The sequence below is a fragment of the Ascaphus truei genome, chromosome 8, assembly GCF_040206685.1.
Source record: "Ascaphus truei isolate aAscTru1 chromosome 8, aAscTru1.hap1, whole genome shotgun sequence".
In the NCBI taxonomy this organism is placed as follows: Eukaryota; Metazoa; Chordata; class Amphibia; order Anura; family Ascaphidae; genus Ascaphus; species Ascaphus truei.
The window spans coordinates 55,355,253-55,381,916 of NC_134490.1; the positions used below are offsets into that span (position 1 = coordinate 55,355,253).

General features: G+C 46.8%; 1 protein-coding gene across 4 annotated transcripts in view; it reads left to right on the top strand.

Moving 5' to 3' along the window:
* PLEKHA1 (pleckstrin homology domain containing A1) overlaps positions 1 to 23,845 on the top strand; it is a 40,095-nt gene extending 16,250 nt beyond the window's left edge. The window contains exons 2-13 of one of the 4 annotated variants that reach the window (XM_075612111.1): positions 2,928 to 3,088; positions 4,164 to 4,220; positions 6,026 to 6,071; positions 9,866 to 9,963; positions 11,603 to 11,734; positions 13,414 to 13,551; positions 16,983 to 17,051; positions 17,250 to 17,314; positions 18,779 to 18,842; positions 19,589 to 19,682; positions 21,549 to 21,625; positions 22,422 to 23,845. In XM_075612111.1, coding sequence (XP_075468226.1) covers positions 2,948 to 3,088; positions 4,164 to 4,220; positions 6,026 to 6,071; positions 9,866 to 9,963; positions 11,603 to 11,734; positions 13,414 to 13,551; positions 16,983 to 17,051; positions 17,250 to 17,314; positions 18,779 to 18,842; positions 19,589 to 19,682; positions 21,549 to 21,625; positions 22,422 to 22,703 — 1,263 coding nt within the window. In that variant the 5' untranslated portion in view covers positions 2,928 to 2,947 and the 3' untranslated portion in view covers positions 22,704 to 23,845. Of the gene's footprint in view, positions 1 to 2,548; positions 2,572 to 2,927; positions 3,089 to 4,163; positions 4,221 to 6,025; positions 6,072 to 9,865; positions 9,964 to 11,602; positions 11,735 to 13,413; positions 13,552 to 16,982; positions 17,052 to 17,249; positions 17,315 to 18,778; positions 18,843 to 19,588; positions 19,683 to 21,548; positions 21,626 to 22,421 lie in introns of those variants that run through there. The other 3 variants (XM_075612110.1, XM_075612109.1, XM_075612108.1) reach the window with 3 other exon arrangements.
* The last annotated feature ends 2,819 nt before the right edge of the window (positions 23,846 to 26,664 follow it).

Genomic DNA, 26,664 nt, shown 5'->3' on the forward strand with positions numbered 1-26,664 from the left:
CCCCACAGCGCACACCCCTTCCACCCCACAGCGCAGACCCCTTCCACCCCACAGCGCAGACCCCTTCCCCCCCCACAGTGCAGACCCCTTCCACCCCACAGCGCAGACCCCTTCCCCCCCACAGCGCAGACCCCTTCCCCCCCACAGCGCAGACCTTTTCCCCCCACAGCGCAGACCCCTTCCACCTACAGCGCAGACCCCTTCCCCCCCGCAGCGCAGACCCCTTCCCCACCGCAGCGCAGACCCCTTCCCCCCCACAGCGCAGACCCCTTCCCCCCCACAGCGCAGACCCCTTCCATCCCACAGCGCAGACCCCTTCCCCACCGCAGCGCAGACCCCTTCCCCCCCACAGCGCAGACTCTTTCCCCCCACAGCGCACACCCCTTCCCCCCCACAGTGCAGACCCCTTCCCCCCCCACAGCGCAGACCCCTTCCCCACCGCAGCGCAGACCCCTTCCCCCCCCCACAGCGCAGACCCCTTCCCCACCGCAGCGCAGACCCCTTCCCCCCCACAGCGCAGACCCCTTCCCCACCGCAGCGCAGACCCCTTCCCCCCCACAGCGCAGACCCCTTCCCCCCCACAGCGCAGACCCCTTCCCCCCCCACAGCGCAGACCCCTTCCCCCCCCACAGCACAGACCCCTTCCCCCCCACAGCGCAGACCCCTTCCACCCCACAGCACAGACCCCTTCCACCCCAAAGCACAGACCCCTTCCACCTACAGCGCAGACCCCTTCCCCCCTACAGCACAGACCCCTTCCACCCCACAGCACAGACCCCTTCCCCCCCACAACGCAGACCCCTTCCCCCCCACAACGCAGACCCCTTCCCCCCCACAGCGCAGACCCCTTCCCCCCCCACAGCGCAGACCCCTTCCCCCCCCACAGCGCAGACCCCTTCCCCCCCCCACAGCGCAGACCCCTTCCCCCCCCACAGCGCAGACCCCTTCCCCCCCCCACAGCGCAGACCCCTTTCCCCCCCCCACAGCGCAGACCCCTTCCCCCCCCCACAGCGCAGACCTCTTCCCCCCACAGGCAAAACCCCTTCCTCCAATGCACAGGTCCCTCCCCTCACACCAACTCTATCTCCCGGTAAGTGTAAATGGGGAGATATTACGTGTGTTTGGAGGGGGGATAAGAGTGTGGCATGTGGGTAGAGAAAGGGGAGTGAGGGTGGAAGAGTGAGCTTAATGCTGACATCTAGCATACAGCCGCACACTGTTTTTATATGCGTATTTTGTATGGTTCGTATGGCCCAAATGAATTATAATCCGGCCCCTCATATGAAAGGAGTTCGACATTCCTGCCCTAAAGCATACGACTTGCCAAAAAGAACCTTAATATTTACAGCTTGGAGGACACAAGAGAGGGGGGATATGATAAACTTTCTCATACATAAATATACAGGAAGGAAGTATATGTCAGAGAAAGACGTGTTAGAACAAGACTTCATGCTCTGACGCTGGAGGGTGGCAGGCTACAGGGAAAGGTGAGGAGGAAGTATTTCATGGAAAGGGTGCTGGATTTGTCGAATAGCCTCCCAGCTGAGGTGGTAGGGGCTAATACGGTAAAGGAATTCCAAAATGCTTGGGATAGACATAAGGGTGTCCTAAATATAAAAGAAAGCCAGGGATCAAATGGAGTCTGATATTTTACAGCAAATGGGTTTCCCAAGTAGTTATCTGTGGTCAAACTGTGTTTTCCTTTTTAAAAAATGAAATAAAAGTGCTGTGGTTCAGCTCCGGAGACCCCCTGCTTCACACCTAGTACAAAAAATACACAGTAGGCGGAAACCCAAGTTTAAGTTGCTAAACAAATGCTGGAAACCGTAGAAGAGGTATTATATACTTAATTCCTTTAGTTTCTTTCATATACAGTGTGCGTTGCTGGCTGTTACACACACACACATACACACATGTGTGTGTATGTATATGTTGCAGACAGTTGTGTAATGCTGTGTGTGTGTGTGTGTGTGTGTGTGTGTGTGTGTGTATATATATATATGCATGTTTTACTGGTGCCATGGGCTCCTGAAGAACTTACAATCTAAATTGAGATGCCTCAAGCAAAGGCAGATAAAGTGACTTCCCCAAAATCACAAGGAGCATCAACACTGGTTCTTAGACTGGGTTCACCCAATTTAAATACTGTGTTCTTACCAGTAAGATACCCCTTTAGCCACTTGCACTATAGTTGTCCTGCTGAAGTTTCCTATACTGTGTGCAGATGCTGAAATTTTGAGGCGCCCCTTCTCACCAGCAAATAACCATCGCTGCTTTACCAGATACCTCTTCCCTGTGGGGCCCTTTTTGTGAGCCCATTGTGTGCTGAGCACACTTGCTATGTATTTCCTGCACTGGCAGTGGCACTAAATCTGTTAGAACAAGCGTAGTGTGTGTGACCAAATCCTGTCTCATTGTATTGAATGTATTTAAGGTAAAGCGTACTCAAATAGGTCACATGCCCATTACCATGTTACTGAGCTATCTGGCAGCGGGGAGATAACGCAAGCTTTCATGCTTTGGAGATGAGCTATGCAGGGACAAAGAATAGGCTGCTCTTACAGAGCCAAGGTCAGTGGAATGAGCGATGTGATGACAAGGTTGTAGCTTTGACACCATGCAGTCTAAAGAGAGAGGAGGAGACATTAGACGGTAGCCTGGACAGTGTGTACGGACCATGAGAGAGGAGACGAGGTGGCATTTACAGTGCAGGGAGAGACAAGACGTAGGCGAGGTGCATGCACACAGAGGAAATGTCAGGTGAGTGGGGTGTAGACACGGAGAAAAGTTGGGCTGAACAGCGTAGGTGACAAGGTGCAAGAAGAGGGCAGCAGACATTGCATCCCATGTAGTGGTTTCTTTCATCTGGGGTCACATAGATAGAAGTGACTAGAGCACTGCGAATTACTCATCCCCTTCTTGCACAGGGTAATGTTCCAGCCTAAACATGCCTTATGTGGATCGTCAGAATCGCATCTGTGGCTTCCTGGACATCGAGGAGCATGAAAACAGCGGGAAGTTTCTGCGCAGATATTTCATCCTGGACACCTGCCAAAATAGCCTGCTCTGGTACATGGACAACCCTCAGGTGAGAGTGGAACATATATCATACGATGTGCCATACATAGAGCCATGAGTTATTTAAGTAATGTCAGTGGGAATAAGCAGAGGTTTAAAGCAACAGTCCAAGGTGCCGTTTTTTTTAAAATTAATTAATTTCCTTTTAATATGTGCATCAATACAATCCGCACAATGATAAGTAATTAGCTAAGTCGCCGATCGATCTGTTCTCCTGTGATCGATTGGCGAAGATTCGGCTCGGGGGTTCACTAAATGACTGCAGAGGAGCATTGACTCAGTATCTGTGGCTTTGTAAATGTTTGCTATAGAAATAAAAAGGCTTGTTGCATTATAATACATAAAAAATGTAATTCAGAGTTGTGTAAAAAAAAAAGAATGCTACAAGTATTTTCTCATAGTACAGAACAGATTTATTAAAAAAAAAAACACGTAGGATAATGCTTGGTCTGCAGCTTTAAAGCAGAACTTGTCTACACTGTTTTTCTTGTCTGACTCTGAACCAGGGGTTCTCCCAACACCGATCCATGTTACCCTGACCCCAAAGGGGGCCCCCTTAGTTCCTGATATACTTTCCCGATGAACACAAATCCATGTAGTAAGTGAGGCTTGCTCCAGCGGAGAAAGTTGTATTGTCATCAGGAGGTAACGTTGTAAAATATTTTAGCTTAAACATTTTTTGTGTCGCATCAATGCACAAAAAAACTCTGACATGCTGGAAACTGGGGGGTGTGGGAGATTGCTGCTTTTATTGTTTATACAACAGCTCATCTGTTTATATTGTCATCATATAAGGGCTTTTGTTTGTGCCTTTTTTTTCTTTCATACAGCTGTCAGTAGAACAGAGACTTATATTCCTGGCTCCTGTGCTGACTGATTTATGCACTAAGCCTGGAACCAGTCCAGTCAAGTGTTGGCAGGGAATGAGGATTTGTCAATTGTTTATGTGTGTGTATAGACCTCTATATAGATCTCTACATATATCTTGATGTAGGGTTCAGGGCACAATCCCGTTTTCCCAGGTAATTTTCATTTACTTGAAACCGCTTTTGTTACCTTACGTTACGTTTCTCTTTTGCTTTCAGAATCTCCCAGCAGGTTCTCCCTCTGTAGGCTCCATTAAGCTGACATATATTTCAAAGGTAAGAACCTCTTCACTAAATATCTCCATTATTTAGCCATGTTCCATTTAGCCGCCCAGTGCTTTATACTTACCATTAGTGGGTCTTTGTGACCTCATGCCACCTATTGCGATATCCCCATAGCTTCTCCCTAATTCAATGCAACTTGCTGTCAGTTCCTATGTTTGCAGTGGGTGTTTATGCACAGCGCTGTAGTTTCACTTAACATGAACACTACCCACGTTATTAACTTATCCTCAGTCCTTGAATAGGACACTTACCAACCAATCAGAGCTCACGCTCTCTGTTAAATACTGGGGACTGTACACACGCTCCTACCCAGCCTTGAGAAAGCATGCCTTGCGAAACGTACGTTGGCAGTGATGTCATCACGTCAAAGGGGCGGGACTAACGCTCGTGATCAGAGCGCGACCGCCTCACACTAGCTCCCTACACGGAGCTATGCATATGCATTGAGCAAGTCCTTTTTTAACCATAGCAGTACCCGAGGCATACTTTAAAGCACCCAGCATCAGCAAGTAGGTGCATAGCTAATAAGCGCTACCATAGGGTCTGCTACTATTTTTACCGGATATTTGTTTTGTTTTTACCTACCGAGGTGTAAGTAGACACTACTTGTGTACTACTGTTCAGTGTTCTCTATCTACCTACCGCGGTAACAGCTACCTCCTGTGTCTGTAACAGGCACCCCCCTTCAGGGGTGCTCCTACCCCAGTGATATATCCAGTGTGGGTACTTTGTTACAGTGCTGAGACTGCGGTTTCTCTGACAGCTACTGACACTGACATTTGCAGTGTTCTATCGGCCTGTATTGCAATAACATTGGGTAGGTTGACTCACTTATACTTATCTGAGTGACAGCACGCCTACCTTGCTGTACCTACCACAGCTACCACAGAGTGGCTGACTTGTTTTGTGTTTACCTACCGAGGTGTAAGTAGACACTACTTGTGTACTACTGTTCAGTGTTCTCTATCTATCTACCGTGGCAACAGCCACCTCCTGTGTCTGTAACAGGCACCCCTTATCAGGGGTGCTCCTACCCCAGTGATATATTCAGTTTGGGTACTTTGTCATACACTGCTGTGACTGCGTTTTACCTGACAGCTATTGACACTTGCAGTGTTCTATCTGCCTGTATTACTACACGATTACATAGGTAGGCTGAATCACTTATACTTACCTGAGTGAGTGCACCCCTACCTTGATATACCTGCCACAGCTATCTCAGAGTGGCTGCACCTGTGTTATATCCACCAGACATAGGCCACCTTGGTATATAATCATAAGGCTGCATCATATATATATATATATATATACAAGGATGGTAGCCCACACTCTATGCCTAATATCCGGTTAATTTTATTTCGCTGCGCTTTTGTTGCTCATCATTGAGTCTAATTTACCCTGGGAACTTGGTGTTCTACTTATTTTAGTTGAGTATCTACTCCCATTAAAGTATTTTAATCCACTCACTCCTCACCCTACATACATACTTATCCATTTCACGTCTGTTGTGATTTATGTTTGAGTGCTCTCCAGTGGGGTTCTGTTCTCTCTGTGCTCGTTCTGTAATATCACCCCAGATAGCAGCACCACATATTACTACTCTAGCAGTAGCGAGGGTTCCCTTCCCTACCCTTCCATCCCCCCCTACCGCCTCCCCCTCTCCCCAGAGTTCGCCATATATTTCAAAGGTAAGAACCTCTTCACTAAATATCTCCATGACGCCTGCTGGTCTTTGCTGCAGTAACATCTTCATGCGAACGCTCAATGCCGTCTCATCCAACCATCTTCCTCCCCAGGTCAGCGATGCCACGAAGCTCCGACCGAAAGCCGAGTTCTGCTTTGGTGAGTGAATGGTAGCAGAATCTTGTTGGATCCTCTCCTAGCTGTGCGTGTGGGAGACTCGATGCCCTTGCTCCTTTTCTGCATGCCACCGGAAGTCCCAAGCCTTGGTTGTGGAGACTTAAGCATTTTTGCATTATTTGTGGTTTAAATGGGCTGTATCATTGTTTATTTTGTGTATCTCTGGTGCCCAGCGCAAAGGTTTTCTTGGCAATTACAGCAAAATCACTAAAGCGTAATGCTTGGAGATAAGATCCCAGAGCTGTATATGGTCAGACCCAGTAGTGTCTGGTAACAGCTCATTTAAAGTTGCAATCCCACAGTCGGACAGAAAACAAGTATTTGACGGTCTAACTGGCTTCCCTAAAGATATCTAACCAGTCTAATAGCAAAGGTTTGGCGATACATTTTGGGGGGGGGGAAATTAGTTACAAGTTGATTTTCTGAGGGGCCTATGAATGGGAAAGTGTGTTAATCAAGGGTTTTATTTACCCTCATCTCACCCCCTATCCATATCAGAGAACCAGTCAAGTTAAGGGGGAACTTGCTGAACACACGGACGTGGCCATGGTGAGAGCGGCGGCGCGTGCACCGCAAACAAAAGGCCGTACCTCAATGAGGACGGCCATAGAGCGCGCACCTGAGCGAGGGGGCGGCTGATTTTTAGCAAAATAATTTAATTGTGTTGCCCGACGGCCGGGTCACGTGAGCGGTTCAGTCAATGAGGGCCAATCAGCTCTGTGATGTCACGGCCACACCTCCGCCACGCCTCCCCATCGCATCTCCCCCTAGGACACAAATTGCCTCTGCGGCAGGCGCGCGCTTCGTCACGCACCCGCCTATTATAGTCTCGGCCTAAGGGAAGTAGCCAGAGGAAATCAAACCTTCCAAATCTAACGCAACATATCAAATAAAATGCAGGTTTCAGATTTGAGTGAAAAATGTACCAATTCACCATATAGAGCCCTTAAACATGCCACAGGAATTAAACCCCTTTGGTCCTAGGAGGGACTTCCCCGAGGGATTGTACCGAGCCTGGCAGCATTGTAACGGGCACCGAAATAAGTGTTTGCAAGTTTTGAGAGAGAGACACACACACGTGCTACTGAATTAGTGTGCACTTCAATGATCACTGTGTTTTCCCAGCACAGCTTTATAACTAAACCTGTGCTGGTAGAAAACAGCACTAAATGACTAAAATAATAAATGATTACAAATAGTTGTCATGAAGTTTGACCTTGGGGTTACACGTGTTTGAATCAGGTTGTGTGAGGGTTTGCCAAACTCTGAATGGCTCAGTTGCAGGAAGAGCCCGGGCATTTGAAACCCTTGGTTGTTACTGTACCTGCACTTTTAGCTACACAAACTACTGTAGAATCCAGTAGTGCTGTTTTTTCACTACAGCCGTTTGTGACTGATCTCAGATACTCACACTGACGTTGTGTGATCTTCTGTCTCCCGCAAGTTACTTCTGAACACTTACACAAAAGGTTTGGAGATTAAATGTTTCAATGTGTACGTATGTCATGTACTTCCAATTGAGTTGAATGTTGTTACCTACTCGGCCACTTTTCTGAAAGTGGACAAACATGTGGCACTGCTGCTCTAAATGGAGCATGCACAATTTAAAGAAGTAAACATTTATAAAGAATACATTAAGTTTTCCGATTGGGATGCTGAAAGTGCTTCTCTGACTCAGCCTGGAAGGCTGGGTAACGTTTTCTTTGGATCAGCGCCGGTGCTCGGGAAGTCTGAGCTGTCTCTATGCTCAAACAGAAAGTTATTTTGAGGTTTCCTTTGCGTCTGTTAAAATGATGACATGTCAGTTTGCCGGAGACCTGGATTTGCTAGAGTTCCAGTACTTGCCCACACTATGCAGTAGGGCTTGTTTATACCAGGTATTCCTGCTGCTTCTCAGCCAGGGATAGTTTCCTAGGACACTGTGACATAGTCCTGTCCTGCAGGCCCTCTTGAGATGAGCTATGTTTAGCGTTTGTTTCCTGTGTAGCTGTGCCTCTTTCCTTCTTTCCTGCCTAACTTCCTCCATATCCAGCCCGTATACCCTTCACTATTAAGCCATGTATGCCTTCTCCTTTGGAGCAGCTGTGTATTGAGGTACTGTGGGCTGGGGTTTAAAGTAAAAGGTGTCATCACACAGAGAATTCACGGAAATAAAGTGGTTAAGCTGTGTTTTTTGGGAAGGAGGATAAAAAAAACCCCCAAGATTAAAAAAATATGCGTTGTTTTTTCCATTTTGTATTCTGTTTTGAAATAATAAAGTAATTGTTTGATCACAGAGTCCTACTTGCTGCTATGTGAGTAAGCAGCAGTTCTAGAAATGGTCAACAAGCTTTTAAATTATACATTCACAGGTTCCCAACTCCAGACCTCAAGGACCACCAACAGGTCAAGTTTTCAGGATATCCCAGCTTCAGCACAGTCTTCGATTGAGCCGACTGTGCAGGGATATCCTGAAAACCTGACCTGTTGAGGGGCCTACATTAAAGCGCAGGTATACTACCTGATGGTTCTGTCACTCTGAAGTGATTTCTTACAATGGCAGTACCAGTATCTGAAGACCTAGTAGCTTTATCCATGTAACAGGCACCACCTTCTTATATACAAAAGTTGCCTTGATTGCTTGAGGAAGGGATTATATGAATAGAAGTAACATTATTTTTATACTAAGTCTGATTATTAGAGCAGGTTTATATTTGCCCACTTTGCACACAGATTATTGTCATAATGTCACCTTTCTTCTTTGTTCATCTTCCTCTCCCCGAGACTAATGTAAAACCATTGGACGAGGTACAGCGTGGCTTGCGTGCCACTGAGCAGTGCTGGTCCCAGTGAAGAATGCAGCACAGGGCTGAGCTTTCTCTCCATGGGACAGATCTCAACCCGTCCCTGGGGTCCGGAGAATCTCTCCTACATTCCTCACATGCCACTCTGAATCATGCTTATTGTAGCAGCCAGCTGCAGGGAGACTTTCCAACTGGGTCAGCTGCCATGAAAGTTTACGGGTTGATTGTAAGTGGAAATGGTGGTATTAAAGTGCTGAGCAGATGTGGGCAGCAAGATGTGATATCTCACAGTGATCTTTCTCTCACACTAAGTCTGTGTCGCGGTCTGACACTACCCTGCAGGTATCATATTGTAAATGTCCTGTTGAGAGATTACAGACCAATTTTCTTCCATCTGTACACAGTTTGTACCCTAGTGGAACCCAGTAAAAGTATAGAGCAAGAGGGGTCTGTTGGCTCGTATCCACCTTTCTGTACAGGTTGTAATATCCCCTTGCTGCACCAGAGAGCCTGTAACTCGTCCATTAATCATGTTGCTTGCTTGCAAAGGTTTGTTAGACTGTTCTCGCCTCCTTTTATACATATTCCAAAGCTGAGCAGTCGGGGAATCTAAGATACAACGTACACAATGGGATTTAACTGGAAACCAGTTTTATTTATTTTATTTCTTTTTTAATATAGTATTCTTATGAGTAAAATCAGAAACTTGAGGTGGTGGCTGTGTAAAAATCAAAACTCCACTGTTCCTGCTGTCTTGGAATCTGATCGTAACAACGCTCTCTGTTGTGAGGATATCGGTCTGGGGCATGTGCATGTATTCCTAATTGTTCTGTGTTTAGCCATGTGACCTTTTATTACATGTATAAACCAGGTATAGAAAAGAATCCACGTGTAAGGGGGCTTCTCCATATCGGAACTGAACCACCAGTCGTTATGGAGTAAGGGAAGACCACTCGGTCTATTAACAGACTTGCCCTTCCCACTCTCTTCCAGTTATGAACGCCGGCATGAGAAAATACTTCCTCCAGGCCAACGATCAGCAGGACCTGGTGGAATGGGTCAACGTGCTCAACAAGGCTACGAAAATTACAGTGAGCATCTCTTAAATCTTAGCGAGGCACAATTAGCAGGACACTTTCCTCTGACGCTTGTTGGCATTAAGCCACCTGCCTTTCTTTTAACGGAGTGGGTTAACGGTAGAATATGCCTTCCTCGTTCCCTTCAAGATGGGTGCTTTAGTTTCTAAGTCACATTCACTCTAGTCATGGTAACAAATACACAAAGCTACAAGTCTTTTATGATCGTATTGTTGTAGTCTTTGCGTTTTCTGAATTACATTTAGTAATGGCCTCCTCCTGTAGAAGCAATAGCCCGCATGGCATTGTCACTGGTCTGAATGCTTTGTGGCTGTGTGAGTAAGTGCTTCTATTTCTTTCTCTCTCTTTTTTTTCTTTCTGATTTAATGGTGAAAAAGTCACATCTTGAGCATTAAACACTTTCCAAAATGTTGGCCCTGGTGTTAAAACAGTATACTTGCTCATGTGGAAAAAAATGTGATGGTGGAAGTGGTCAGTTATATTTGTAACAGGGATTTTATCTTTAAGTAACAGTTTTCCATTTCCTATATGTTGTTTTTTTTTTTTTTTAAACCCTTGATTGGCATCGTCAGGCACTTGCAGAAATGGTTTATCTTCTTGTTGGCCATGTCCTCTTATTATAGTGGAATTAGAAAATGTATAAATGGAATTACTACCACTTCAGTGCTGTATCGGGCGGAACTCCTCTTCACGATTAAAGGAAGATCAGCTCCGCTTCCCCCAGACATGAAAAGTGTCGCTTATTAAAAGCGCAGCTAGAGAAGTACAGAGCCGTGGGAGGCATGGTTTCCTGGCAGAAGCCGGTTTCCCTCCCACGCACATTTCTGATTGGCTGCATAAGAATCACTTTCTTGTGGGACGTTGGTCGGGTCTTAGAGACAAGTCTGAACCTTCCCACAGAGAAATGTGAAACGGAACATTATAAGTAAGCTACAAGCCTCGCATCTCGATTCAGCTGCTACCATTTCTTTTGAATGAAGAAAGCACCTGCATTGGGTGTGAGATGCTCAATCCGTCTCCAGTGCCTTTCCCTTAAACGGCGGGGAAAGTCCACTTTCTTTGGTCGGCCACACATTAGCTCCACTCTGAGGTGGCTGGGATCATGTACTGTCTCTGTACTGGGTGGTCACTCTCCAGTGCCTTCCCATGGCATAGCTATGAGTTATGCCAGTCTCTGTGCCTAGTAACATTTCAGTGCCTTTCTCTGGGATGGTGAGAGATGGCTAAATCCCCTATCACTCTTCAATGCTTTCCCCATGTGTATCGGTGGCGCAGGTCACTTCCCTGGATCAGTAACATTTTGTTACCACTCTGTGATGTGTTTGTAATAATGCTCGGACTCGGCTTAATAACGCTCTAGTGCAGGGTGGCCAACTCCAGTCCTCAAGGGCCACCAACAGGTCAGGTTTTAAGGATATCTCTACTTCAGCAGAGGTGGCTCAAAGACTGAGCCACCTGTGCTGAAGCAGGGGTACCCTTAAAACCTGACCTGTTGGTGGCCCTTGAGGACTGGAGTTGGCCACTCCTGCTTTAGTGCCTTTCTCTGCAATGGCAAATAATATCCAAGTCTCTGTGCCATATGAATAGAGTAATAACCGACAACAGTGGTAATATTCTCTGTCGCTTTGCTTAGGTACCAAAGCCATGTGATCCACCGTATCCCACTGACAACCTGAACCACCAGATAGAGAATACAGGGGCCAAAAAGCAGGTGTCTTACAGGACTGACATAGTGGGAGGTGTCCCCATTATCACCCCAACTCAGGTGAGTGACTGCTGTCCCACAAGCTACCAACAGGTGGCGCCACCGTGTATGTCTTGAAAGGCGATGAAGTCAAACACGCTTTTCACTACTTCAAAAGTAGCTCCCGTGCGAGGCATTGTGTACTCCTTCAGCAATAAACCATTAAACAGTTGTGTAGCTGACTGAGCCACATCTTTCTACTTTTCTGTCTTTTCCCCACACTATGACTTGGATAAAAAGGCACCACAATTTCCCAACAATTTAGGGTTCTCCACCATAGGCTTGGGCAATAAAGTTCAGTGAGATCAGAGAAATAAACCGGCACCCAGCGGTGCAAATGCTATGCAATTTGGGATAAATGTTCTGTTTTGTCACAAGTTAATTGAAATGTACATCAGAGCTGGGAGAATCATTTCTCCTGATATTCTTCCCACTTTAAAATGCACAGTCCCTTTTATTCCATATTCACCATAACATGGTTATCACTTTATAAGATCTCAGTGTTTCTCACCCGTCTCCTCGGGAGATGCCAGCCAGGCCAAGTTTTAGGAATAACTAAAGAAAAAGAAAACTCACACATAGATCTCTGTCTCGCGCTCTCTCACATTTGCGAACTCTCTCACATTTGCGATCTCTCTCTCATTCTCGCTTTCTCATTCTCGCACTCGCTTTCTCTCACATTCTCTCATTCGTGCTCGCTTTTTCTCGCATTCTCATTCGCTTTCTCTCATATTTACGCTCTCTCATATTCTCGCTTTCTCTCATTCGCGCTTTCTCTCTCATTCACGCTCTCATATTCTCGCTTTCTCTCATTCGCGCGCTCTCATATTCTCGCGCTCTCTCTCATATTCTCGCTCTCTCTCATATTCTCTCTCGCGCTTTCTCTCATATTCTCTCTCGCGCTTTCTCTCATATTCTCTCTCGCGCTTTCTCTCATATTCTCTCGCGCTTTCTCTCATATTCTCTCTCGCGCTTTCTCTCATATTCTCTCTCGCGCTTTCTCTCATATTCTCTCTCGCGCTTTCTCTCATATTCTCTCTCGCGCTTTCTCTCATATTCTCTCTCGCGCTTTCTCTCATATTCTCTCTCGCGCTTTCTCTCATATTCTCTCTCGCGCTTTCTCTCATATTCTCTCTCGCGCTTTCTCTCATATTCTCTCTCGCGCTTTCTCTCATATTCTCTCTCGCGCTTTCTCTCATATTCTCTCTCGCGCTTTCTCTCATATTCTCGCTCGCGCTTTCTCTCATATTCTCGCTCGCGCTTTCTCTCATATTCTCGCTCGCGCTTTCTCTCATATTCTCGCTCGCGCTTTCTCTCATATTCTCGCTCGCGCTTTCTCTCATATTCTCGCTCGCGCTTTCTCTCATATTCTCTCGCGCTTTCTCTCATATTCTCTCTCGCGCTTTCTCTCATATTCTCGCTCGCGCTTTCTCTCATATTCTCGCTCGCGCTTTCTCTCATATTCTCTCTCGCGCTTTCTCTCATATTCTCTCTCGCGCTTTCTCTCATATTCTCGCTCGCGCTTTCTCTCATATTCTCGCTCGCTTTCTCTCTCGTGCAAACATGAGTTTCCCGTGTCACTCGTTTTCCCTAACGCCTGGCCTGGATGTCCAGAGGAGAATCACTTACTCAGACACCCTGCCCTCTCTCCCACTTCAGGTATGTCCCCTTTTCTCTGACATCCTATTTCTTCTCTCCAGCAAGAACTCAGCGAGTGTGCAACTACCGGTGACCGAGGCAACCTGAAGCGCTCTCAGAGCCAGCTCCCGTGCTCCCCGTCCCGCTTATCAGAGAGCAGCGTGATTAAAGCTGGGTACTGCGTGAAGCAAGGCGCTGTGGTAATACGCCCTGGAATTTTGTGTGGGAGTTAGGAAATGAAAGCCGCCATCGTTTCTAGTAACGTGTTATGTTTTCTGTGTTACAAAACAAAGAGGAGTATTTGGGGCAGCTGCAAACAATGGTAACATTTGGGATCTTAATGTTAGTCCTAATCAGTGTAAATCAGGGGTGGGCAACTCCCGTCCTCAAGGGCCACCAACAGGTTTTCAGGATATCCCTGCTTCAGCCAAGGTGGTTCAATAAGTCCCAACCTCAGCACAGGCGGCTCAATCAGTAGCAGCTTCAGAACAGGTGGCTCAGTCTTTGACGTCGAAGACTGAGCCACGGATTGAGCCACCTGTGTTGAAGCAGGGATGTCCTGAAAACCTGACCTGTTAGTGGCCCTTGCGGACTGGAGTTACCCACCCCTGATGTAAATGCTTGGTCAATCGATTCAGTCATATTCTTTACTCCAATTTTAGGAACTTGGCATCATGTCACTGACCCACATAAGCTTTCATATTATTCAGTGCAGTGGCTCTCACACCTCCCCTCTGGGACCACCAGCCACGCCAAGGTTTAGGCATAACAAATACACGTACCCACCGGTGAATGCACCTACTATGCTTAGAAATAAAATGTGTGCTTACCTCTGAAAACAGAAAATAGGGGAGCACAGGGTTAAAGGGTTGCAGGGTACAAATATGTATAAATATAGGTAATATATATGCCAGAGGCAGGCTGCTTAGATTGTAGCCAGCCCCCTTATACCAAACTGCAGTGCACAGGGGTTACTTGACCACGGTCAATGCACTTGATGTGTGGTTCAGAGGCGGGGGGGGGGGGGGCTACAATCTAAGCAGCCTGCCTCTGGGTATTCACCTATATTTATACATATTTGTATCCTGCAACCCTTTAAAGCTGCAGTTCAGTCTTTTTTTTATTTTTTATTTTTATTTATTTTTTTACTTCAATAGTTTCATGTGTGCAATCTCTAATTACCTAAAGAACTGTATAGCTGCCGGTCAATTCGTTCTCCATGTATTGATCGGCGAAATTTGGTGACAAAATTAGTGAAGGGATCTGTTTATATTCTGCCTCTGTCACTCAGTGGAAGCTCATGAATATTCATGAGTACTCCTGCACTGACATGTGCAAGAGGGAGGGCAGGGCTGACAAAGGGGTGTGCCAGGGCTTGTGACAGGACATGAAGGGGCAGTGCCTTAGCAAATGGCTGTTAAAATAGAATACAAGAAAATTGGTCTTTCAAAGTTGTTTTTTTAAAAACAGAAAATGCCAAAATAATTTTTTCTTACTACAGAACTGATTTATTAAAAAGAACACACATGCAGGATATTGACTGAACTGCAGCTTTAACCCTGTGCTCCCCTATTATTCTCTGTTTTCTGTACCAATTTGTAAGGATCCAGGATTGATCTTAGGTGGGGTTAAGCAGCAGGAGCCTTCAACCCTGGCATGTTCTGAACAGCGGGGCAGTGTTGGGGGTAGTATTAATTATCCGGAATTCACAAACGGCCGTAGGTTGCGCCCGAGCAATCCCCGTCCTGCTTACCCCTGAAGCCTGGTCTGGCTCGTGGGGCTCCGTGGAGAGGTCTGAGAATCACGGATTTAAATTGATAGCTAAAATCTGTGAATTGTCAGTTAAGTTGCAGATCGATCCGTTCTCCTGTGATCGATTGGTGAAGATTCGGCTCAGGGGTTCACTAAATGACTGCAAAGGAGTATTCTGCAGTCAGTGTGACTTTGTAAATGGTTGCTATAGAAACAAAAAGGCTTGTTACATTAGAATATATTAAAAATGTAATTCAGAGTTGTTTAAAAAAAATGCTACGAGTATTTACTCATAGTACATTGCTTGGTCTGCAGCTTTAAAAAACGAAACAATTGCATCCGTTATAAAACATTTTTTTTTTTAAAGCATCCAGTGGGATGATTGCTTGATTTGACATTGTTGGCAAATCCTTGTTTTTCACACCGAAGAGAGAGCGAGAAAATAAATCCCATCAGTGCACACCAATGATGGTGCCATTAACGATTAGCTATAATAAACACGGCCATTTTACTTGGTGTAAAAACGGGAAGATGAGCAGCTGTGACGGCGGCTTTTTATTACACCTCTAGCAATAGCACTCAAGTCATCACCCGCTCTGAGAAATTACACTTGCACTGTGCAGATCAGTGCTACAAATTAAACAAAATGCGGTGCCAATGCTCTCAGGCTATTGTCTAGACAGAGAACTGCAAGAAGAAGAAGAAAGAAAATCTGAACTTAAATAAGATTTGTTTAATTAACTCCTTTAGTGCCAAGAACATGATGTAAAGCAGTGCGTTCCAGGTCACGTTCGCCACCAAAGGGTTTAACTTGATCCCATTCCAATGTTAATATTCCAACTTCAACAAGGGCCTTTTGTGTTTACATTTTTTACCCCCAAGCACAACTTTATTTGACTTTTCTATTTGCATTAATTCAGCCATGTAGTTTGTAGTAGGATCCTCATTTGGATTACAATCTAAACAGTGCAATAAACCCAGTGAATATAACGTGAAGTGAGCGGATGCGAGGCAACCCGGGACGCGAGTGAGAGACGCAGAACGGGGGAGCAGCGCACGCGGCTACACATACAGCAAGAAGCTGAGCCTGGAACGAAGCCTGGAGTCGAGTAGGGTTGGAGTGTGCCCAAAGTCACTCACTGCTTTTGACCAGCGAGTTGCCTGGGCCGATTCCTGGCCAGCTAGTTGCGCACGTGGAGGGGGCGTCAGGGGGCGCGGCCATGACGTCACGGAGCTCGTTCGCCCTCATTGGGTGAACCACTCGCGTGACACGCCACCGAGCAGCAGAATCAAATGTATTTGTATGCGCAAGCAGCTGAGCGCCGAGCGTTCACGGGTATGCGCGCGCTGGACAGACTTATTGTGATCATGTGTGATTGCGGGTCGCATGAGCGCATAAGCGCGCTCAGCTTCACCCTGGACGCGGCCTTATATTACTAAGGTAACATCTGTTGTTACAGTTTGCAGCTCAAACTGCTGGGAATATTGGCAACAAATTATCACAAACAGGCAAGTGTTACCAAGATCTTGCACTGCTGGGGACGTGCTAAAACCTGCTATAGAGATCAAAGGAGGCTCAGTATATTAAAACTCATTAACAATGGCAATAAGAGTTGAATACATTTTTTTTAAAAGGTAGTATTATCTAATACTACAGAACTGATTTATATATTAAAAAATAAAAACCACGTGTAGATTATTGCTTGGATTGCTCCTTTAACCCTTACATGTTTCCAGTGGATATTGGAGACTGGTGTTCATACAACGCACCAGAAATAGCATGATTTTATTTGTAGGCTGAAACTTAATTGCACGAAAGGGTCCACAGGAGCATCAGTCCTTAATTATAAGGGCTAACTCTTCCTTTTTGTCTTTACAGATGAAGAACTGGAAAAGAAGATACTTTCTTTTAGATGAGAACACAATAGGATATTTTAAATCTGATACGGTAGGCTGTGTTTCTCCCATCCTTCTCCTAAACAACTTCTTCCCTTCCCTATTTAGTGGACACAAGTCCCATTGTTTTCTTGCCATGGCCCCTCACATCTCCTCTGTTTTTCATGCCGTCTCCTGTCACTTCTTGGGGAGCTTTGTAAAATTCAGGGTGCATCTTTAATACATTTTTCTATGTTTGCTAAAACCGCAGGATAGAGATCCTCTCCGTGTGATACAACTGAGAGAGGTGCAAAAGGTGCAGGAGTGTAAACAAAGGTGAGACCGCAACACAAATGTGCGCCCTATACTTATAAACCACCACATCCATGCTGGGGCACTACATATACTGTTTATCTACGGATCCTACATGGCTTATAACATTCACTTAAGGACCGTATACACTGCCTGTCCCTCTCACATACTCTGTGTCCTGCCACAATAAGGGCACACTGTCTACTCTTACCACCCACACATTCACAACATCCAACATTATGTCAGTTACACTGCATGGCAGGGAATATACAGGACTGGCTCTTGTATGCATTAAAGCAGCAAAACACCTCGCACACAATGTTTTTATTACAATATTTGATTACAGGATTAAAGCAGGGGGTCTTTGGAGCTGAACCCCTTTAATTTCAGCTCTGTGGACCCCCTGCTTCCAGAGATACGTATCTCTGTAGGAGGGGCCGGTATCTCTGTGGAGTTTAAATGTCCAGGTCATGCGGGCAAATAGGAAGCCTCAAGGGATGATGTCATGGCTTCCTGTTAGCCTGCGTGGCACGGGGGCATTTAAACGCCGCCATTATGTTAGGCACACAAGTTCCCTGGCTTCAGAGATACCGGCACCGCTATGGATGTGTCTCTGGAAGCAGGGGGCCCCCAGAGCTGAAATTAATGGGATTCGGCTCTGGAAAGTCCATGCTTCAATCCTAGAACTAAAAAACAAATAAAAAGATGTAGTGTGAGGGGTTTTTCTGCTTTAATCTGGGAAATAAACAAACAATACTGACTTCTTTGGAAGCAGCACTCCAGGTCTCGTTCCCCCACACTCCAGGTCTCGTTCCCCCACACTCCCTGTCTCGTTGCCCCAACACTCCCTGTCTCGTTGCCCCAACACTCCCTGTCTCGTTCCCCCACACTCCCTGTCTCGTTCCCCCACACCCCAGGTCTCGTTCCCCCACACTCCCTGTCTCGTTCCCCCACACTCCCTGTCTCGTTGCCCCAACACTCCCTGTCTCGTTGCCCCAACACTCCCTGTCTCGTTGCCCCAACACTCCCTGTCTCGTTCCCCCAACACTCCCTGCCTCGTTGCCCCAACACTCCCTGTCTCGTTGCCCCCACACTCCGTCTCGTTGCCCCCACACTCCCTGTCTCGTTGCCCCCACACTGCCTGTCTCATTCCCCCCCCCCCACACTGCCTGTCTCGTTCCCCCCCACACTGTCTGTCTCGTTCCCCCCCCCCACCATGCCTGTCTCGTTCCCCCCCACACTGTCTGTCTCGTTCCCCCCCCCCACCATGCCTGTCTCGTTCCCCCACACTGCCTGTCTCGTTCCTCGTTCCCCCCACACTGCCTGTCTTGTTCCCCCCCCCCCCCCACACTGCCTGTCTTGTTCCCCCCCCCCCCCCACACTGCCTGTCTCGTCCCTCCCCCCCCCCCCCCACACTGCCTGCACAAAGAGCCGGTATAGTACGGTCTAGGTTAGTATGCCTGACCTCTGTTTTATTTCTCTTTGCAGCGATAATATGATGAGGGACAACCTGTTTGAAATTGTAACCACTTCACGAACATTTTATGTGCAGGTATCAGTTGTTGTTTTGTTTTTCTCTGTCTATCCCCCACGACTTAAATTCATGGCTTTCTGTAATAATTCCAGCCACCTTTGCATATTTAAACAGAAATCGTTTACTAAACCCAACCCAACTTGCGCACAACTACCATCCTACCCTAACCCAGCGCTTCCGTCTCTGCTGCACCTCTGCATATACGCCTGCAAAGCGTGCCATTCATGTGTGCGTGCGCGGTTAGCACTCTTTCATAGTTCCATTTCCAGTGCGCATTTGCTATAAGCATCGCATCTTATCCTGTAGATATTCGGCATTGTATACCAAGGATGGCCAGCTCCAGTCTCAAGGGCCACCAACTCATCAGGGTTTCAGCCTAACCCTGCTTCAGCGCAAGTGGCACAATCAGTCCCTGCTTCAGCACAGTTGGCTCAATCAGTGGCTCATTCTTTGACTGAGCCACTGATTGAGCCACCTGTGCTGAAGCAAGGATATCCTGAAAACATGACCTGTTGGGTGGTCCTTGAGGACTGAAGTTGGCCATCCCTGTTCTATTCAAACCCCAGCACTATGTACATTTACCTTCCCACAGTATACAGTCCTCCCAATTCTGTCTCCTTACATGTGTAAGTGGGGGGGGGGGGGGGAAGGGCGGGGAGGGAGAAGTGTGACAAGTGAATCTTGATGACGTGTTAAATCAGTCTCTTTGAGTGGAAGGTATTGTTTACATGCTTTAAGAGGTGCTCCTGTTTCCCACCCCGCAGGCTGACAGCCCTGAGGCTATGCACAGCTGGATTCGAGCCATTTCTGGCGCTATTGTGGCACAGCGTGGACCGGCCAGATCGGCAGCATCTGTAGGTTTCCTTCTTCCTTCTCCTATAGTATTGCAGAGCAGCTCTGTGACAGAATCGTCTCCCTGACACAGCGTGTGACAGCGTGTGACCGTGCAGCTTTCTCTCGCTGTGTGCATATAAGGGCTTATCAGCACGAGGTGAAGGCACTCAGGTTACTTAGAGCAATATGGTGATTTGGTTCTCTTTGTGTGCTGTGAGTACCAGTTAGATCTCCTGTATACTGCACACATACCAAACTCTTACTTCTAGTCCAGGGATGGGCAACTCCTGTCCTCAAGGGCCACTAACCAGTCAGGTTTTCAGGATATCCCTGCTTCAGCACAGGTGGCTCAATTAGTGGCTCTGTCTTTGAGTGAGCCACTGATAGAGCCACCTGTGCTGAAGCAGGGATATCCTGAAAACCTGACCGGTTGATGGCCCTTGAGGCCTGCCCCTGTTCTAGTCACTTGCCGGTGTAAAGTGCTAGCTATTCCTGTTTGTAATGCTCTATGGCTCCTGGCATTATCCGTATGTGAAAGTTTCACCAGTGTACATCTCAGGACACGTGACCAGTTAGATGCTGTTTGAGGATGTGCCCCCATGTTCTGTGCGCACTGCTCTGAGTCTGCTTTGGCTGGACCACTATTAGGCTGAGGCCCCAGTGCCTCCGCTGCACGCGCGCCCGCGAGGCTGGCGGCCCGTGCAGCCGATTCCCCGGTCTGCAGTGAGCTGCAGGAAGAGAGACTGGGGGGGGGGCGTGGCGGGGGAGTCACGGGGCGCAGCCATGACGTCACCCGTCAGGTTCGCCCTCATTGGCTGAACCGCGGGGGGGGGGGCGTGGCCTAGCGCTCCGTCGCGAGTCCTGCTCTCAATAGAAATTCTCGCCACAGCGCTGCGGCCCCCCCTCGCAGCGGGCCCGGGGCCATTGAGGGGAGGGCTCTCGTCCCTGCAGCGTCCGCCACAGCGGGCGCTGCAGTAGCATGCGGGGCCTCAGCCTTACACAGAAGTGGACCAATGAATGGTCGTCTCTGTACAGAAGCCACCCCATGTGTGTCCCATCTCCAGGTCCTGCCGTGTGAGAGGGTCCCATTCTGTACTCCTTGTTTTCCCTCTGTTCATTTTTTCTTCCTTATTTTGCCACTTGTTGTTTTTCTCTCACTTGCCTCTGTCTCCTGCATCTCTCGCTTCTCTTTGCTGACCCCTCCTGCTTTCTTCCTCCTCCTTCCTTCTACAGTATTTGTTTTTTGCTCCATACGTTGTCCATTAAAGCTGTTTTGCTCCATACGTTGTCCATTGTCCCTAACCACGCACATGGGTATGGGGTTCACGAGCTCCATTTGTTTTTGGCTTGGTTGGGGAATCTTAATTGTGGTTGTTTTCCTGCGTGAAACATAGTCTCAACTTTGTCCTGGTACTTAATGCTTCCTGTAGATGCTTACAGTTACTTTGTAGCATTGAGATACTCGGTCATCCTTTTGGGAGGACCTCGTTTCAGTTTAACACACAGCTCTTTATCTTTTAGATGGGGACGTCTTTCTGCCACAGCTTTTTTCCCGTAAATATTTTTTAGCTCAATATTATCACTATACTGCAAATACAAATATAGGATAAGTATCTGCCGTCTAAATTTAACATAGGTTGAACTTGATGGATAGATGTCTTTTTTTCCAACCTCAACTACTATGCAACTATATTAACCTCCCAAGTGCTAACATGATGGATACATGAAATATCCACACTCCCATAGTTGTAGGGTGTCAATGTGATTTGCCCTTTTCAGAGTAACCAACAGACACGCAGTATCATACTTTATTTTCTTGCCCCTCTTTTACTCACGTTCTCTTCCCTTTTGCTTCTCTCTTTCCCTCGCTCTGTGCTCCCCTTCTCAAAGTGTATCTAACGTTCACCCTGCCCTGTCTCCCCGCAGATGCGTCAGGTCAGACGACTTTCGAACCCCTGTATTCCGAGGTACACAGGCAGCAGTGCATGCCCACAGTACTGACCAATCGCTGCCTCTCCTATCATGTAACTTTTGCCCACATTCCTAGGATCCTCATCCACACATCCTAACTCATGAGTCCATCAGTGCAGTGTGTTGGTGTGCGTGTGTTCCTGTACTCACTGGTGTACTTGCATGTTTTGTGTTCTCATTTATCTCTACTTAATGTAGACATACCATTGACAGAGCATGCAGTACCTCCACGGTCAGAAAGATGCAGACAATGGCACACATACATAGACTGCTTTGTGCCTACACGAGTAACCTTAATATAACATCCTTTTGCAGTTCTGCCCCAACTTGCCTTGAAAGCTGGTAATCATGGATCCCAGAAAAATTCAGCGCGCATATCTACATTTAATTGCTAATGGACATGTTTTCTGCAGGCTCTGCACCTTTAAACAAGCAGCTGTGTATTACGAACACCTTAATCTTCAGCAGGGTCCTCACTCCAATACGGGAGAGGGTAACTGGGTTGATAGTGCAGGGGTCTCATATTCAGTCCTCCGTCTTTGACTGAGCCACTGATTGAGCCAGCTGTGCTGAAGCAGGGACATCCATAAAACCTGGCCTGTTGTGGACCTTGAGGACTGAGTATGAGACCCCTGATATAGTGGCTGACCAGACTTATTGCTTTTGCTGACATGCTTCGTCTTGCTCTGGCTTTTTGTTTTTCAGAGAGTTAAACCTGACACTGACTTACTAATATGCCTTTAATGACATGACCATGTCTCACCAAGTTCCCCCTCCCCCTACTCTTTGCAGGAGGCCTCCACCTCATTCTACGAGCCCAGCTCATCCTTTCGCTACTTCAGTCACCCTCACTCAGCAGCCCGCGCTCAGCTCTCCGACCCAGGGCTGCCTTATCTGGAGAGGCCAGGATCTAACACCTCTACCAAGGCCCAGCCAGGACACGCCAAGATCCAGACTGTCTCTGCAGGAAACCAGACTAGCCAAATAAGTGCCTGGGAGTCCAGAACCAAGCACATCGGTCTCCTAGAACATGTGGATCTGGATGATGCCAGCTTGCCAGTCACTGATGTCTGAGCCCCTCTGCCAGATAATCGGGGGGCTTGGAGGGGGTTTCTGGGGCAACCTGTAGCTTCACCTTCAGTCCACAACCATTTAATCCAGTGCACAGCCACTATCTCCTGACCAGCCATGCACTCTCCAATACATTACAGGGGATTGCGCATGCGGTTACGTATGGTTGAAGTATGGCTTTAGTGGCTTGTGCAAGGTGAAGGTGAAACACATTCCCAAGACAAATGTCATATGAACTCTCATCCCCTGTAGCCAAAGCAAGAAACGTATGACCATGTTTTCTGTGTCTATGGAACAGTGTCCAGGGTCACTAAATTTGAGCAAGCCCAGTGTGGCAGGAAGTGCCTTGTCTCCATCACAGAGGCTGTTTGCAGCCCTGCAAGCCATAGCGGTGTTTGTTTTACCGCTCACACTGCAGGTGGCACAGATATGTAGGTAGCCACATAATTTGATATTTTAACTCATTTTAATTATCTAACTCAGTATTTTCGGTATCCAGTTTAACTCGTTGCTGCTGCAGGATACTGCACAGCAATAACAGGTCCCTCCCAGAGCAAAGGAAGGTGGCTAACTCTGGGTAACGGTGAATTAGCTTGTTGTCCCCGTACCCACGACCCGTGTCACATTTTGCACGTTCGCTGCCAGTGCCACAAATGGGAAAGGATATCTTCGAATAGTATTCATGGGATTAGGGATTTTGTTGTACCTTTCAGCTGTAAGAGGTACCTGTGAGAGCTTTTTTTGTGTGCGATACATTTTGTAATAGGACGCTGTTCTCTCTGTGCCCTTTGTGCGACTCCGGATCATACAGGGGTTAGCCCGGTGCTGCCTGGGTCCAGTTCTGTCTCTGTGTCTAAGTGCCTGCTGATTTTCTGCTTCGGATTTCTTGTGCCGTATAACGGTTGTCCTGTCGCCTGCTGATTCTACCCGATCTGCTGTACCCTTAAACTTCCCCTATAACTGTACCCCTAAACTTCCCCTATGACTGTACATGGAAAACCCAAAGTGTTTTACATTTTTTGTGTGTGGGTGTTGGGGTGTGTTCTAATTTATAGAAGTATCTTCCTTACATGATGTGGGGGGAAAGACACCCAATCGAGAAACAACTGCATCACTTGAAATAAAGCTACCAATTTTCAGTAAAACAGTGTTTCATATTTAACACTGTGCCCTAAAAATGAACATTTTAATGCAAAGAATAACGGAACAGGACTTTACACATCCAATCCTCTACAGCTTCTTGTAGCTGGGGTGCAAATCTGAAAGAACATTACTGGCTAGTTATTGCACTCATGAAATCTAGGATACTACATCAAATGAGCCAGGACTTGCATGGCTCTGTGTGTTCTGCCTATTTAGTGTACGTCAGATTTGATCTAACTTGCTTGGAATTGTATGGGAAAGCTCTGCGTGATTCTGCAATGCAGCATCTGCACGGGGGTGAGCTATCTGCCCTCTCCCCTGCCAAAGATGAATTGCTAATGCAAGTCCCTATCTAACTGCACCAAACATTGTGTTGCTACTTTCTGTTCATCTATATTGATTTGAGAAGGCGTGTTTACAGCAGGTGTGGCCAACTCCAGTCCTCAAGGGCCAACAACAGGGCTGGTTTTCAGGATATCCCTGCTTCAGCAGAGGTGGCTCAATTGGTCCTTACTTCAGGACAGATGGCTCAGTCTTTGATTGAGCCACCTGTGCTGAAGCAGGGATATCATCAAAACCTGACCTGTTGTAGCCCATGAGGACTGGAGTTAGCCACCCCTGGTTTACAGCAGCTGCAACATACTGCACTGTTTAAAGCATCCACAGCTTTACGTGTTCTGTGCTGTAAAAAGTGTTCTGTTTTATTGTTTGTTTGATTACACCTTATCAGAGGCATGCATGACTAAGCCATGTTTTCAGCTCTTCCCTATAAAGTTTGCCATTGCTCAGATGCAATTAATTAAACAGGTGCCACGTCACTTTGCCCTGACAATGTGGGCTGTTTCCTCTCACAAGTGACCCAGTATCTTCCGTGCATTTTCTTTTGTCATCACAGCTCGTGACCTACAGAGTTATACAGTATGGGTCTACAAAGCGTTGCTTAGACTTGGAGTGCAAGCACACAGCGGTGTGGATGGGGTTCTGTGATGATTGTAAACGTTTTCTTTTGAGAGTGGAGAACGTGGAATAAGTTAACAGCTTTGCTTGGGCGGTGGTCATTGTACCATAAGGTGCATATTCTTTTAATACCTCTATAGCGGTTGAGCCAATGCAAAGTAACACAATATTGTTCCAGATATACCCGGATTGCGCTGCGACACCGCCAAAATAATTTTTTCAGCTGCCATTCGAAAAGTTAACAGAACCATGACATTTTGGGGACCGAAATGTTCCTCTCGCTTCATTCCATATAGTCTACTTAAGTGCATCATCTTAAAGCTTCCAGGCTTCATTTATAGTTTCCCAGAAAGGGAATCTGTCAAATATTAACAAAGATCTTGCAGTTATTTACTGTATTACCATAGGGGTGGTTATATTAGAAGTGCATGAAAGACCAACAATGCTTTTTGTACCGTTAAACCATTTTGTGTGTTGGCTTCACCCTTGAGGTACATTGAAGTCCACCTCTGCTACATTTCACTGATAGAAGCTGCTTGCCCCACTACATTCAGTTATTCGGCTCCTGCTCTGTTCTATGGGAAAGCAAGAAATACCTTGAACAACAGCCAATTGTAGAGCCAAAAAGGCTGGTGTAATGGTTCAAGAAATGTAGTTCTTGTCGGGGAGCCTCACATGACCTATAAATGTCTATAGCTCACTTCTGTGGCTTTTCTCATGGAACCTATCCAGTTCTATTTAGAGTGTCCCTTCCTTAATGCGCTCTGTCTGCATCAAGGGTAGGCAAATTCCATACTCTGATTACACTTTAAGCAAAAAAGCCTTGCGTACGTAGATAAAGATTCGTTGCAAGATGGATCCTGGCTATATGTATCGCTGTTTATAGTGCCGGCATGCAGTGCAGTAGCATATTATCAAAAACATTACTACTTCACTAAAAAAGCAGCAACCATGTGTCACAGAACTTCTCATGTATTTGGTTATTATATAGGGAGGTGTCCCGGAGTGATGTGTAAAGCAGGAGGAAAGATGAGTCAGTTTATCCCCTTCCCTCTCTGCCGCAATTTTATTGGTTATTTTCATCGCCAGCGCAGTGCAGTATGATTCCTGAACTGCTTGCAGTGTGATGAGCAACAATAACTCCACAGATGGCACCCCCAAAGAGTTTTTTAGGCACCCCCCATCAATATGTACCAGGCAGCCCCTTGTATTTTGTGCCTAATCCCCATTCATATATCAGGACGGTTATCACAAATTCTTCAAAGACTAAGCCACTGATTGAGCCAGCTGTGCTGAAGCAGGATATCCTTAAAACCCAAACTGTTTTTGGCCGTTGATGATTGGCATTGTCCACTTCTGCACTAGAGAGATCTGTGTTGGTTGTGAGGGATTTATTTGCTGTTTTGTGTTGTTGTCTTTGCCCACTATCCTTGGAAGATGAGCCTTTTGCTGAGCTTTTGCTGCCATCTGTCTCCCAGTGGAAAAACGACAAACCCAATAATAATTCGCAGTGATCTCTCTAACACAGAACATTATGTATCTCCCAGATCTGAGGTTGGATAACAGTGATAATGATGTCATTGAAAGTAAACAGTATCTTGCAGTCAAGCGCACAAGGCTTTCACTGAGACCCCTTGAGGGCCACCAACAGGTCAGGTTTTCAGGATATCCTGCTTCAAAGACTGAGTCACTAATTGAGCCAACTGCTGAAGCAGGGATATCCTGAAAACCTGACCTGTTGCTGGCCCTTGAGGACTGGAGTTGGCAACCCCTGGTATAAAGGGACAAAAATACTTGCAAGAACAACAATCCTCTGCAACATACCAAACGAGAGCAGATAAGAGAAGAAAGTGAAACAATTCAA